This window comes from Cygnus atratus, chromosome 6 (assembly GCF_013377495.2).
Source record: "Cygnus atratus isolate AKBS03 ecotype Queensland, Australia chromosome 6, CAtr_DNAZoo_HiC_assembly, whole genome shotgun sequence".
Taxonomy (NCBI): Eukaryota; Metazoa; Chordata; class Aves; order Anseriformes; family Anatidae; genus Cygnus; species Cygnus atratus.
The window spans coordinates 4,061,267-4,076,574 of NC_066367.1; the positions used below are offsets into that span (position 1 = coordinate 4,061,267).

Genomic DNA, 15,308 nt, shown 5'->3' on the forward strand with positions numbered 1-15,308 from the left:
AGCCTGATGGGCTGATGGATGCCCTGAGCAGCTGATATGGTGCAGGGCCCAGCATGGCTTCAGCCCTAGCCCCACACGAGTGAAAAAAAATCCAACTCAACCCAACCCAACCGAACCCCTCACGCAACCCAAGAGCTGTGTTCACAGGCAAACCCATACCACCACCCAGCTAGCCTGGGGCTGAACACAGCCCAGCACTGCCTAAATACCAAACCAACCCCGTTGCACGCCACCCCCGTTTATTTCTGCCTTTATTAGTCACGACGTTTACTGGAAGGGGGAAAGGGCAGCGCTCCTGAGTAACGCCCCAAGGGGAGGCGCAGCCCGTCCCGCAGGCAGGCCCACCGGCGGGCACGGGTCTGAGGGACGGGAACGAGGACGAGGGCCGGGGCTGAGGCCCGGCCCCACCGCCCCGCGCATGCTCTCGCCCGCCCCGTCCCGCCCAGCCCCGCCGTACCGTGGCCCATGACGGAGAGCGACGGCGCCGGCAGCCGCCATGGCGGCCCGCGTGCTGCGGCCGCTGCCCAGGTAACGGCGGCGCGTGCCGGGGCCCCCCCGAAATGGCGTCGCCCCAGGGCTCGGTGCCCGCCCCGGGCCTCCGAGCCGCTCGAAGGCTGCTCACGGCTCGGCTCTCAGCCCTGGCGGCTTCCCCCCGCGGTGGTACAAAATGCGAACCGACACCAAAATTTCAGCTCATGTAGGAACCTGAAATACCGGCGAGCATGAGATACCACTGTTAATTGACTGTGTTTCAGTAGTTCTTCGGTTCACTTAGATTGCTGAAATATAGAGTTGCTCGCTAATAGTAACATAAGTCTGCTGCTGTCTGTGACCTGAAGTCCTGCAAATGCCACTTTCCCTAAAATCACAGAATTACTTGGAGTTGAAGGGACCTTAAAGATCATCTAGTCCCAGCCCGCCTGCCCTGTGCAGGGATGCTGGTTTTATTGTTTTCCGCAGTTGAATACAATGACAGTAAATAGTTGTCTGTTATTTAAATTGAGTAACAGTTTTAAAACCTGCTTTTATAAACAGTTCAGTATGGCCAGATACCTCCTTTTGGCAGCACAAGCATTAACCTTGTTCAAGTTTTTCCGCAAACCCTACTTAAACGTGCATACATGCAACAAAGCGAGAGCAGGCTTTGTGTAATGGAAGCTTGAGGACTGTACATTTTTGACAAGGCTTTTTTTTTTTTTAAATATGAGTATTAAAAGTTTCAGACAATAACTTTAATGACTTTAAAAGATAGTGCTACTTATCAAGCATCCCCAAAACTCCTACTTTGTCATATTAGCACCCAGACAACTTGCAATTGCTTAATTTGAAATTGTTTAAATGCAATGAAAGCATTAACAGTTGATGTTGGTGTCTATATATAAATAACATGCAATGATATTTCCAACCACTTTGATATCAAAATAGTACTTGATTAAGAAAAAGTAGAATGTAGAGCAATCAAGTCTAGAAATTTTCTGACAGGGCTTTGCTCAGTTGTGTATTTGGGGGTTGTATAGCTATTTTAGAATTTTAGTTTTTAATATTTCTTTTTCAGACTGAAGCCATTTAACAGACTGCAAGTAATATTACAGCATTTGGTAAGAACTACATCACGCTTGACTGAGTTGGAAGCTCTTGGGATATTTAACTCCATACCTGAGACAGACAACACATGCAACTTCTAATGTGTCTGTTTGTGATGCTTCTGAATGCCATTCAGGCAGAACATTGCCTATGTATGCGAGCACTTCGTTGTGTGTCTACTAAACCATAGATTAAAGCCCAATTATTTGGCTTTCCCTAATTCTGTAGTTAGTTTCCATGTTAGCTTCCTTACATTCCTTAAATAGAATTCAACTTTGAGTTTGAATGTGAAATGCAGTTGTGAAAATAGGTTAGCAACCAACTCAACTGCTAGAAGTTACTTAAAAAGTTGTATGTACATTTGTGGTTGCAGTGTCAAACTAGCACTAGGGACATAAAAAACTCTTACTGTAATTGTTTTAGGTATTTTCAGAATGTCAATTTTAAACCACAGTTCATTGTTTACTATCTCAAATGTCATTGCCAAAGAGCATATAGCTCAAAAGCTTGTCTGAGGTTTGTCAGAGTTCTTCAGAGTAATAAAGTGGTTTCAAGAGAACCATGTAAGAAATACAAATATGACTTGAATTACAACGGGAAAGCCTTAATGTGAAATTCAAAACACATGTTTTTATAATCTTAAATAGTGTGCTTTGAGAGTATATTTCCATAAATGCTCTTGTATGTTACTGAAGACATCAAAGACATTAAGACATTTGCTTTATTTGTTTTTGCACTTACAGAAAATGTGTAAACATACTGATTCTTCAGATGAAGTGTTGTTGGAAAAGAAAGGAGGTGCAGGAATAATAACTTTGAATAGACCCAAGGCTCTCAATGCACTAAATCTTTCTATGATCCAACAAATTTATCCACAAATAAAGGTTAGTAGTTACGTTATCTGATACCGGTTTTAAAATTCATTCTGACACTTCACAGTCCACTGATTTAAATAATTGTGAGAACACTTGCTCAGATGTGTAGGATGGAAAGGAACAGACAATTTCAAGCAGGTTAGAAAGAAAAGACATGAAAGAAAAACGCTGTCAGACAAAAAGTGAAGTTTTAGCACCTGCATAGATAAGACCCCTGTATTAACACCAGGACTGAATTAAAGGCAAGCAGCAGTTAGTGTTTATATGTTTCTGTTCACAACACCCAGTTGGTCAGTCAGCACACACATATGCCAAGCTGTACAGAGGTGTTGCCTCTTAATTGAGTGCATGTTTTGCTTGGAAGTTGCATGGCTGAAACAAAAGATACAAATTATTAGGAAGCAAGTTGCTTTAGTTTCATTCCCTAAAGAAGAGCCTTGTGGAGTTATGGACAATGCTTCTCATGGTAGTAAAGTAATGTGAAATTTTAAGCATGCAAATAGTCTTTTTTAATTTAACGATGTTTTTCATCATATGCAGAAAGTCAAACATTAAATACCAGTATTTGTTAGATGGTTACCTGCCTCTTGATATTTTGATAGATGGTTATGTTGCAAACTTATGCATTCTTTGAAGAACATTTAAAGTAATACTTAACCTGCAATACTGAGTACTGGATTTGTTTTATGCACAACCTTAAAAGGTGGAATAATTTTAAGTATAGCTGCTGGTACACAGAAATACCTTGTCACAGATGCATCTGTGCACAAATTGGCTTAATCCAGTCCTTGACAGGTATTGATTGCAATCATTTTGAAAATATCCATCAACAATTTAAATGCTCTTTTCCTTGCTGCACATCTTAGATACACAAAACTTCCATGACTTGTCTTGAAACAGTTACTATATCTTCTCTATTCCCAGCTTTCTCCCCCAGCATTGTTTTCCCATCCAGATTTATATAGGGCCCTGCTTTAGGGAGTGCTGTTTTTCGTCAGAGAATGGGAGCTGTCCTTGGGCATTCTGAAATATGCAAAGTGGCTCTGCAAATCTCTGCCACCAGGGTTGAATATGGCAATGGAGTGGCAGTTAGAGACTTCTAAGCAAATGTGTATAGCTCTCAGACCAGTTTAAAAACAAATTTTCTGAAAAAAATAAAATAAGAATCAGAGTATACAGAAAAAGAATATTGAATTAGAATTTTAATCTTATGTGGAAACATTTGCCTCTCTATAGGCTTGGGAGCAAGATCCTGCAACTTTTCTAATAATCATAAAGGGAACTGGAGGAAAAGCTTTTTGTGCTGGTGGTGACATCAGAGGTAAGGACACTTAAAACTGTTTTTGCAGTTTTATATACAACGTTCGAACAGCTGTCTCATGACAACAGCATCATACAGCATCTGTGCATCAAGGTGTTAGAAGTTGGCACAACTAAACTCACTGTTTTGTGGCAAGCCTCTGTTTACCTGAGTCATGGTAAATAAATGAAATCAACACAAAACAGTAACTGGGAAGGATATGTCAAATTTTTGCTTAAGAATAACTGGTAATAGCAGCCAGTCATTGAGAGGTTTTCTGTGTCTTCTTTCTCCTTCCCAGCATTTCATTAAAGACAACTTATTTACAAGAAATTTGGAGGGTCCTAACAGATAGCTTTGTTACTGTTGGATAATTTCTCTGATGTTTGACTCAGAGGTGGCTAGATAAGTAGCTGGCTACAGCGATCAATGTATTTGTGATTATTCTCTAACTATGAATGGTAGAAAGTCTCCAAACTGTTTGAATTAGTGGTTGTTTTAAATCCTAGGTAATCAAGCAGTACAGGTTATTGTTAAATTATGCCCTACTCTTACTGGCTTCTCATTTTTAGTATTCAGTCTTCAGTGTAATCAGTTTTAAGTGACTGTTCCATATATTGATATGAAATACTACAGACAAGACTGCCAACCACTAGGAGGGGTTCCATAGTGTAGAAAATAGACTGCACTCTTTCAAGAAGTGTGTGACAAACTCTCTAGCATAATGGAAGGGACTCAAAATGGATACTTTTTCATATTTAAATTTGATAAATTTGTTTGCTTAAGTAAAATAAAGCAGGATTAAATTGCTGTTTGACTGCTGTAGGACAAAAATTTTTATCATGCGATACTAATTTTTGTACTTGTTTTTGTATGTTCTATTAACCTTACAGTTATCTTTAGAATTTTTATTTCTCTTAAGCCATCACAGATGCAGGAAAAGTTGGAGATAGACTGGCACAAGATTTCTTCAGAGAAGAATATACCCTGAACAATGCCATTGGTATGCTTAATAGCAAATTCTAAAACCATGTTGTTTTCATAACAATGACTTTGAATATAAGTTTACTTTCTCTCTTTGCTTGTCTATAAAATATAGATAATAGAATTAATAAGTTTACTGGGCTAAAGAATATTAAAGTAAATTATACTAATTCTTATTCTTTTGGATGAAAATCAAGGGTTGAGTGTTACGATCAGAAGAAACTTCTTAGAACATATTTCAGTTGAATAAAGTTTGGATTTTTAAACATTGATCAGAAGCATCCAGTATTAGTCACTGCAGGAGAAGAGGTAAAAATGTTGCATAATAACTTATCAGAAGAGTATAAAGTAATACTAATTAGAATTAGCATTTTTATGTACCTTCCTGTCTCCAGCAAAGAAAATATTTAAGGTGTCATGGAAAAACCTTAATATTGCTGTGGCAAACAGTTCAAGAATATATACCTCAAGGTGTTTTTTGTAATTAATTAGGGTAATTATAGTGCATTATAGGAATAATATACAAAACCTAGATTTTGGGTAAATCTGGTATAATCGTATTCCTTTAGGATTGAGATTTCTACTAAAAAGAAATATTTTTATATTGTATTTGACAACTTTAAATACACAGAGGAGCTGTTTTCACTGCATTTGTTGCATTTGCAGACATACTTCTGTAGAAATTTAGTTCAAAGTCTAACATCGAGAGTCCATGTTCTAGCTTATATGTTGATACAAGAACAGAGTTAAAAATTCAGTTCTCATATTTTCTATCGACTTGAAGGATTGAAGTGCCTTCTAAAATAGTCTTTTGTTTTTTTTTTTAACAATAATCTATAGTTGCTACAGAAAGCAGCGTTTGCAGCAGATACCTCTATCAGCAATCTAATTCAACTTTATGTCTGACCTGAAAACGACAAATATGAAGCAGCAATTTCATTCTCAAAATGCTTCTGAATCTTTCTGTAAACAGTAATTGACAGTATCAGATCTTTAGTTTCATGATTCCTATAAGCTCCAACAGATAAAGCTGACAGATAAAACTGTGATGCTTTAGGGTATCATCTTGACCTGTGTCACACAAGGGTAACATGCAGCAGACTTGGCAAGACAGAACACATTCATATTGCAGTAGTTCATAGTCACATTTTGGCTTAAATCTACCAATGAATCTGTCTTTGTACTGAGGTACTAGTACACACTCTATGCTTTTACTCCAAGCTGTGAGATAGGGTGAAAGGGGAACTGTTGTGTCCAACTTGTTACGAAATTATTTGTAATAGCCAGATATGGCTGGATTATCAGATGCTCACATAGCAAGCCATCTGATGTTTCATGTTCTCTTACAACACTAGGAATGTAGTAAGCCACTCACTGGTATTTCTTTTCCCTGCTTAATAATTACATGAAGGAGCTTCATTATAAGTTGATATTTTATTGTTTAATTTGCTATTTATTTTTTTTGCTGCTCTTGCTGAAATAAGACACGAGGAAGTTGTCATGTATATGGTTAGTCATTCTTTTGAAAAAATTACAATTTTTTACATTTCTTGTAGGCACTTGCAAGAAGCCTTATGTGGCACTTATTGATGGCATCACAATGGGAGGGGTAAGTACCTTGGTGTGATATCTAATATAAGTTGTTTTAAAGGAATGTAATGTGGTGTACTTGAGTTGCATGAAGCGTGTACACAGTGTGTCAAACATTTCAATTTAAGAACAAACATTTAAATCTAAACATTTTGTATCTAGCTTGTCAGACTACATTGCTGTTCTTCTGCTGTTCTTTGATAGCTAGTGCTGCTGCTTCCTCTGAGAATCTGCCAATAGGCTTTAGAAAAGAGCACGATCTTGTCACTGTAGTGAACACCACCCAAAGGTTTTCAGAACACTTAAGTGTGAGTTTGTGGGTTATACAAGAGTTGAGAATAATTTTCCACTCAACATTTATTAGAAAATAGAACTATGTAAAAATACATCTAAAAGGCAAGTCTTTGAAAAAAAAGGAAAAAAATCTCATTCAAAGCTATATTTAACAGATGTTCATAACAAGAGTTCTGCATTTTCCCATGAACTGATTGGGAAATGCATCTGCAGACTCACCTCTGCAGTATTCCCGGATCATAAGCTACAGGATCCTGATATCTTTCTCCAAGGTCACATCTTATTTCTAAAGCATACGAATGGAGGAGACTCCGTCACATTGCTGGTTATAGTCAGTGCTAATAGTTGTTTTAGCAATTGTTGGCTCTAAATACTGTGAGTAGGTAGTGAATGGCAGTACCATGCTTTTCTACATGTTGAAATGCTGTTCACTTCAGTTTGACATCTGTTGGATATATGTGCATCATAGTAGGGAACAGAGTACAATAATCTTGAGTTATTTTGAACAATGAGTTTGACAGTGATGTCTGTCTGCCGTATTGTCACTTAGATTTATGGGTGATGACAAGTATTCCTGGACTGCTAATTACAACTGCTTCAATACAGTTCTTGACAGATAGTTTTTTCTTGCTGCTGAAAGTGAAGATTTAAAGGATCTCTGTTATGGAGTGTCAACAGTTATGCTGGAAAGCTGCTTCAATGTGTATGCTGTCAGGTCATTAAGCCAGTGGAGTTTTTGGTTTTGTTTTTAACATCTGCTTATGTTAACATCTGCTGTCTGCTTATGATATGAAGTTGATGGTATTTATTGCCTAACTTATGCAGCTGGAATATAAGAGAATATTCCTTCCGAGAAGGAAGTTAGTTTCTTTCATCTGTTCTACAGAGGCTTATGTAGTTTTATTTAATAGAGACATTTGAAACATGATGTAGATCTTAAAATGTTATGCAACTACTCAACAGCTAAGGGGACCTTTCACTGCAGGACCTGATGACTAGAAATGTATGTTATCTTGCTCGGAAAGAGAAGATAAAAAAAAATAGAAAAGATAGAAAGAAAAGATCTCGCCTACTTGTCCAGATATGTCACCTCCAGGGTTTCTTTTTTGTTTTTGTTCGTTTTGTTTTTTGCTTTTTGAGAGCTACTGTTCAAGCATTTTTGTTCTCCCTCTGAATTTGTTTTACACTTTTCTACACTGCAGCTTCTGTTCTACTGCATTCCTTTTCAATGTTTTAAGGAATAATCTCATCAGGTGTGTTAAACTTTGCCTAAAGCAAACAAGTAGAGGCATGAGCATGGAAGACCTCAAAAGCTTTGCATGAAGTACTTTTGTCTTGCACTTCTCTAAAACATTATTTTGGTATAATAGCCTAAAATACTATTTCACAAGAGGCATTTTGCCTTTTCTTGCATTGGGCTTCCTGAAATTAAAAGAAATAAAAAGATGGAACAAGCATATCATTCCAAAGTGTGAATATACACACTTCATTTCTATTAAAGCATACAGGGTTCTGTTGCCCACTCTTTGGCCGGGTCTGAGAGCCAGGATTTTAGTTCTTGTGTGTTATATTTAAAGCTTTGTGGTACCACCTCAAAATCCCACACTGAAGTCATGGTTGTCTTTCATGTCAGTGTGATAAAAATATACAATTTTGGTGGAAAAAGTATGCAATCTAAGGTAGGGGAAGAAGCAGTTTGGTCTCAGTTTATGGACTGCTTTTAAACTTTCATATAACCTTGAATGCTATTTATTTTGCAGTGTTAGTAGAGCTGCAGTTTACTCTGAGATAATGTCCTTTAATGCCCTTCCTACAGGAATGCATGTTTTTTTTTTTTTTTTTTTTTTTTTTTTTTTTTTTTTTAAAATCAACACACTTTTCTCCTTGCGGTACATAGAAGTATCTACTGATGGTTTAACAAAGGAGGTCAGCAGCAGTATTTCTCAATGCCTATCAATTTTTGTGTATGTGCTCTGTGGTAGTTTTGAGCTGCGTTCCTTTCAGCTGCCTCTGCAAGATTAGTGTTGATTTGTCTAAATGGACCAATGTTCAAGCAGGAAAGGTGTGCTAGCTTCCTTCTTTCTCCACCTTCTTTTATCACTGTTGTCAGCACTGGGAACCCCCATCACTCCTGACCTTAACCAAACAAAGCTTGCAGCAGCTCTTTTCTGTTGTGGTTAAAATAGGTGCACTGCAGTAAGATTTTTAGATTAAAACCACTAGAACAAACCTGGTCATGGTTCATCCTATTATCTTGTTTTGCTTGTTGCATGGAAGTTCTCTATCCTACTATAATTATTCACTGGAACTGCATTCATACAAAGGAGTTATTCTGTTCATGGTAGTTGATTTGTTTTAAATCACTCAAACACTAGGGATCTATGTTTTAGATTAAATATGACCTTATTGTGTCAATTTCATATGCTCAAAATCTGGCTTAGTCCCTGCAAGTGGGAGCTAGGAGCATTTGTCATTTATGAACCACAGTAACTGTCATTAAAAACAAACAAACACAACAAACCATGTTCAGATCTTTAGCTTTAAAAGCAAGTGGTTTAAGCTTGGGCTTAAAAATCATGAGACCCCTCTTAAACACTTCAATTTCACTCTACACCATTTATCTATGAATAAAAATGCAACCATGTCAATTTCAGCCATGCTCAGAAATGCAGGTACTCCTTTGTAGCACCGTGCATATTGAGTGCAATGTTGTTCTAATTTAAAATTGGTTAAAAAATCCAGCAGTGTATTAGAAACTCAGTTATTACGTACTCAGGTAATAAAATTTGCTATTTATTCACAATTATCTTAGATTTGTGATAAACTTGGAATTGTATTCCAAAAAATGAACTGGTTCCACTTCAGTACTGTTCTTTAGAGTCTGGTGGGTGATACTCTGGAGAGCTTAATTAGCCAACAGATGGGGCTGTGGAGCTTTTCTCTGCACCTTTTTGTATATACTCTGTAGTTCATCAGAAATTGGAATTCCATATACGTCTGTCTTTTAATCTTTTTGTACTTATTCAGCTTCAGGGCAGTAGGTTTGAGTGACAAGAACATCTAATGAAGCAAAAGTGATGGTATTTTCCTAGAAAAAATAGCGAAATAAATTTTAAATTCTGCATTTTACATTCCACATGTCGGTCGAGGGAAGTGATTGTCCTGCTCTACTCTGCGCTGGTGTGGCCTCACCTTGAGGTACTGTGTGCAGTTCTGGGCACCACAGTACAAAGAGGATGTAAAACTGTTGGAGAGTGTCCAGAGGAGGGCGACAAAGATGGTGAAGGGCCTAGAGGGGGTAATCTATGAGGAGCAGCTGAGGTCACTTGGCCTGTTCAGCCTGGAGAAGAGGAGGCTGAGGGGAGACCTCATCACAGTCTACAACTTCCTCACGAGGGAGAGTGGAGAGGCAGGCGCTGACCTATTTTCCGTAATCACCAGTAATAGGACCCACAGGAACGGTGTTAAGCTGTGGCAGGGAAAGTTCGGGCTGGATATCAGGAAGAGGTTCTTCACTGAGAGGGTGGTCGCACACTGGAACAGGCTCCCCAGGGAAGTAGTCACTGCACCAAGCCTGTCTGAATTTAAGAAGAGATTGGACTGTGCACTTAGTCACATGGTCTAAACTTTTGGGCAGACCTGTGTGGTGCCAGGAGTTGGACTTCATGATCCTTATGGGTCCCTTCCAACTTGGGATATTCTATGATTTGCTGTTAAAGGGTGTGTCCTATTGAAAGGGACACAGGCATATACTCTCATGTTGCTTAAAAAAAAGTATTCAAATTATTATAGTTGACTTCTGACCATAGATTTTTATTTTGTTGAAAATTAAATACCTGGACACTAGACAAGAAGTGTAGAATATTTAACAAAAACATTTTTTGTTAAAAAAAAACAAACCAACCCTGCTTTATAAGCTCAGTCAAAATCCATGTTTTTGAACAGGGTTTTGTCACAAAATAAATTAGTGTTGAATACTCTTTCTCACAGACTAACCCTCAGAAAGATTAAATGTATTATAGTGATTTTGAGTGGTAGCTTCGAGATGGTTGGACTTAGAATTTAAGGGGAATATTTGATAGCAAATAAAAATATGGGGCATAGATCTAGGAAGTTAGTGAACGTGGCCTTGTGTTAATGAACGAAAGCTTTAGTTTCTTGGACATCAACTATTTTATATGTATTTGCATCCAAAGTATACCTAAGAAAAGTCTTTAAGTATATAGGTCTTTAATAAGATTGACTTTAGAACAATGTTACTAATGAATGCAAACAGCTTAAAATTCATGTTAAGCATACTGTTGAAAGAATATACATCGTCTTGCAAGATTTCTTTAGAAAGCAAGCATTCATTTAAGGAAGTTCAGCAAGTAGTTGTGGTGTTAATAATGAAATCAGCATTGTTTTGTCTGTATAGAACTGAGTTATGTCACTTTAGTAGTCATTGTATTATAATAAGTGCTTCACCCTTAGAACTCACTGGGCTAACTTTATCTAAACCATACTTAAAAATTCAGTGGCGTGTTGTCAAAGCCACATCATTTTCAGGAGCCAAAGAACATTGCCATTAGCTTTGGGAGGAATCTGAGGAGTCATATACAAAGTACTGTCTTCCTTAATAACATATTCTAGCACATACATGATTAGAAACTGCCTGAGCTAGGCTTTATTTCAGAACCACAGAGTTAATAATCACCAGTAATCAGTTACCTCAGTGTTCATCTAGTATTTTTGATGTTAATTAGCCTTTGTCTTCGGAAGGGCCTGTGGCAGTTTCACAGCTGAATTGCATGCTTTGTGAAAAGCAAGTTGCTGCTGTTACAGACCTATCACTCAATATTATTGAATACTTAGCTGCTTAATTGTTTATAAGGCCCAAATAGGTCCTAAAATTTTAGTTTTAATTTTTAATATTTTTAGCATTAGCAAGTAAAGTCTGTTGCTTAAACATGGGTATTTTTGTTTTTGAACAGTTAAATTCAGTGTTTAAACCTTTAGTCTGACCTGTTACACAGTATATTTGCTAAGCTTACAGATTTAAGGGTTACATGATTATGTTATACTTCTTGCTTTAACAATTAATGCTTTGAGTTTTGGGTTGAAAAAACATCTCCCTCCATCTCTTATTGGGCAAGTAGACTTAAGCTTAATAAGGTAACACACGACACTTTCAATGTAGAAATGGTGGAGTTTGACAGCATTGCCAGCTCTCTTAAACCCTTTCTTACAGCCCCATTCTTGGAGTTATTCTGACAATCTCATTTTCTAATCTTTATGTTTAGAGAGAGGAATAGGAAGTTGGAATTTGAATGTAGTTTGCAACTTTGAGAGATAGAGGTCACCCAACCTTGTTTCCATGGCCCTGCTCCCTCAGCTTTTAGGCCTAGTTGGTGACAGCGGTAGCAGTATGAAGTGCTGACTGCTTTGTTCTTTCCTCAGTAGAAAAAGACCTCAGGTATATTTATTGCAATTTTGAGAAGACTCATTGATTGGCTCTTTGGAATCACAAGTGGCTTTCCATTAGTTTTGTCAACACACACATCAGCACAGATTTTTTAAGCAAGGGCTTTGAAAGTGAGAGTCTATATCTAAGGTACTTAGGTAAAGTATTTTCAAGGTGGCTATTAGAGAGTTTAAAGTACTGTTTGATCCTCCCTTAGTCACTCAGGTAGTAATGACACATACATTGAGATTTAGATAACAGAAGTACAGAGTTGAGAGGATCCTTGAGATTATTCTTTTGCGCTTTGAAGTAGTGTTAAATATAGAGTGATGAGGGCTTTGGAGATTTCCACCTAATGCGTTCAGAACTTTCTAACATCAGGAATTTAATTTTTCTAGACATCCTACTCTACTACTTAATTATTCTTTCATGATTTCCCTAGTGTCTAATTTAAGACTTTAGCATATATAGTCAATATATTCCTTAATCACAGCTCTCTAAGAACATTTTAAGATACTTTCCCAGCCATCTCACTTTAACTGGGAAAAGACTAGTTCTTTAGTCTTTACTATAGATTAATTCCCTTTGTCTTCTTGCAATCCTCTGGAATCTCTCCAATTTGTATACTTTACAGTTCGTTACCAAAAACCAGACCGTGTTTCAGCTGGGGAATTCATTAGCACCAAGTAGAGCAAAATAATTATCCCCTATATATGATAGAAATATTCTATCACAAGTAGCTCACGCAAACCAAAGCCTCCCAAAACATCAGATGCTAGGAAGTCACCACATCTACATACTCTTAAAGCCATTATTCTTACCTCTTTCTGCTTGCGGAAAGTAAACTTCTGTCACGGTGTATTTCCTTGTCACTTACCTTTTACCAGTATTTAGTTCTTCCTTGAATAGAACTTGTGTGTCAGCATCAATCTTGTCAAGTTACACTTTTCCTGAAAGACTATTTAAAAAAAAACAAGCACTTACTTCCTCTTTGGATAAACCTGAGTGTTGTATCACCTGGCATTGCCTTTTATAGCTCCACCACATCAAGCTGGTTAGGCATCCCAGATGTGTTAAATCTAGGCTAAGTGAGTACAATTCCACCCTTTGGTGCCTGCTGTAGCATAGTGTCTGAAGTAAATTCTTTTTGCAGTAGCATTTCTTTATTGTTTCTATTAAGATCCTAGTTGATTTCAGGTCTGGAAAACTTTAAGGCATTTGTTCTATAAAAAGCATGCTTGTAACCTTGCATTTGATTTTACTTTTGTAAATGTAGTTGATTTCATTTTATTAATATCTGTCTGTTCTTGTTCCACAATTTCTCTGAAGTGAGATGGTTTTGAATTCCGATCCTGCCCTTCAAAGTAATAATACCTTCCCAAAATGTAATTTGGAAATTATATCTATACATATATATATATAAAAAAAAAAAACAGCAAAAAACAACAAACAAAAAAACCCCTTGTTATTTCTTCATCCAAGCAGCTAATGAAAAATATCAAATAAAACTTTATTAATGATTGGCTTCTGTATGACCTCAGTAGAGGTGCCGTCTCAGTTTGACTGCAAATTGCTGATACCTTAAAATACTTCCACGTAACTGTGCTCTTCATTTAATAGTGATATCATCTAGGCTATGTTTTCTTAGCATCATAAACTTCGCAGCTCAGAATATGATTTTTTTTCATGACATTGCTTACTGAGTGATAACGTCAATTTAATGTAAGCTACAGGGCTATTTAGAGGTTCCAGAGAATCAGATGGAAGCAAATCCCTGAACCTACTCTGCAGTTTGGAAAAACTTCTACTGTTGCATATCGGACCATTCTTCCCTTCTGGACTACAGATTCAAAATTACTGCAGCCTTTTATGTTGTAGTAGAAAGTGTGAGCTTAGTGCTCATATTTAACTTTGCACGTGTGTATCGGTGCCACTTGATTTTCAGCAAAAGATTATAGTTGCTTATATTAGAGGAATCTGATTTACTTTTTAAGGCAGGTCTTAGGACGTGACACGTAGGTCTTTAAGGCAGAAATTTGCTTAGGTGAGGTGTGCATCTTTGCTCCATAATTATTCACTGTTGCATCAAGTAGAGTCCACTTGTCTTCGTGAGGACTTAAGAAGAGTTTGATGTGGGGGAATGATAACATTTTAATGCTCTTCCAGAAAAAGTGGAATACTTCTCTTTTAGGCTTTTAGTTTGCTTTAAGCAATAAAAGCTTTTCAAAACTTTGAATAAATAATTTTTTGGAGGGAGTTTGCAGTGTTTTATTTCAACTCAAGCCTGGCATCTTGGTGAAACTTTACCTTACAACATTCTGAAAAGCTAGAGCCCTTCACACTATTAAAATATCTGCAGTCAGTTTTGTTTTAATTTATGCCCTAGAATCTGCCTAGAATATTGACATACTAAACCTGGATAAGCTGCTTTCCTATTCTCTCTTTCTCTGCTTTTCTCTCTCTGGCTCCCCTAGAAACTCGTACTTGTGTACCATACAGAAACTTCTTGTCCGTTGTCTATGCTTCAAAGCTGAAGGAAGCTTTTATTGTAAAATAGAATAGAGATTTTGGAAGTAGTTATCTGTTGTACTTTGAAACAAACCTTTGTGAGATTGACTTGTGTACCTCTTAGCTTTTGTAATATAGGATGTTGAAAACAATGCTGAAGCAATACTAAAACAGGATGCACTCTTGGCTGATACTACGCTATATTGACCATCTGGCTTGTGGGTCTGCCTGCTAAGCTCCTGCGCTTGATCCCAGGGACAAATGGCACACTTCATTCTGTAGCTAATCGGACTATAATATCAGCAGTTTTTTGACATCAATAAAAAAAATAACTACTGAATGTTCAACGATTTGCATGTGGTGATATTCCCTAAAGGGCCAATCATAAAGCACTGTCTTGAAAACAAGTATTTTAAACTATGGGTTTGAAAACAGTAGTGGTACAGAAAGTAAAGCTCCAGTCCTTCTTTCAAATCTACAGTGAGTGACTTCTTTAATGTACAACATGAAAAGGAACGGATACCACTATTTTACACGTAGAAAGAAAGGCAGACTTCCTTAACATACATGTTGGCATTATACAATTGTACTGCACTTAATATTTTTGAATCACAGAACAAATGTTTTTTGCATTTCTGTGCAGTATAATGAGGTAGAGATCACATCATAGAGTAGACATCACATGTCTACTCTGACTAAATTTGAGGTTCTAAGTTGTACTTTCTGTATT

At 37.3% G+C, this 15,308-nt stretch overlaps 1 protein-coding gene across 3 annotated transcripts in view; it reads left to right on the forward strand.

Moving 5' to 3' along the window:
• The first annotated feature begins 323 nt into the window (after positions 1 to 323).
• The window catches only part of HIBCH (3-hydroxyisobutyryl-CoA hydrolase), a 43,425-nt gene continuing 28,440 nt past the window's right edge, over positions 324 to 15,308 (forward strand). Inside the window, exons 1-6 of one of the 3 annotated variants that reach the window (XM_035572571.1) lie at positions 324 to 528; positions 1,556 to 1,598; positions 2,328 to 2,468; positions 3,696 to 3,780; positions 4,682 to 4,762; positions 6,300 to 6,352. In XM_035572571.1, coding sequence (XP_035428464.1) covers positions 497 to 528; positions 1,556 to 1,598; positions 2,328 to 2,468; positions 3,696 to 3,780; positions 4,682 to 4,762; positions 6,300 to 6,352 — 435 coding nt within the window. In that variant the 5' untranslated portion in view covers positions 324 to 496. The remainder of the gene's footprint in view (positions 529 to 1,555; positions 1,599 to 2,327; positions 2,469 to 3,695; positions 3,781 to 4,681; positions 4,763 to 6,299; positions 6,353 to 15,308) is intronic. The other 2 variants (XM_035572578.2, XM_050711771.1) reach the window with 2 other exon arrangements.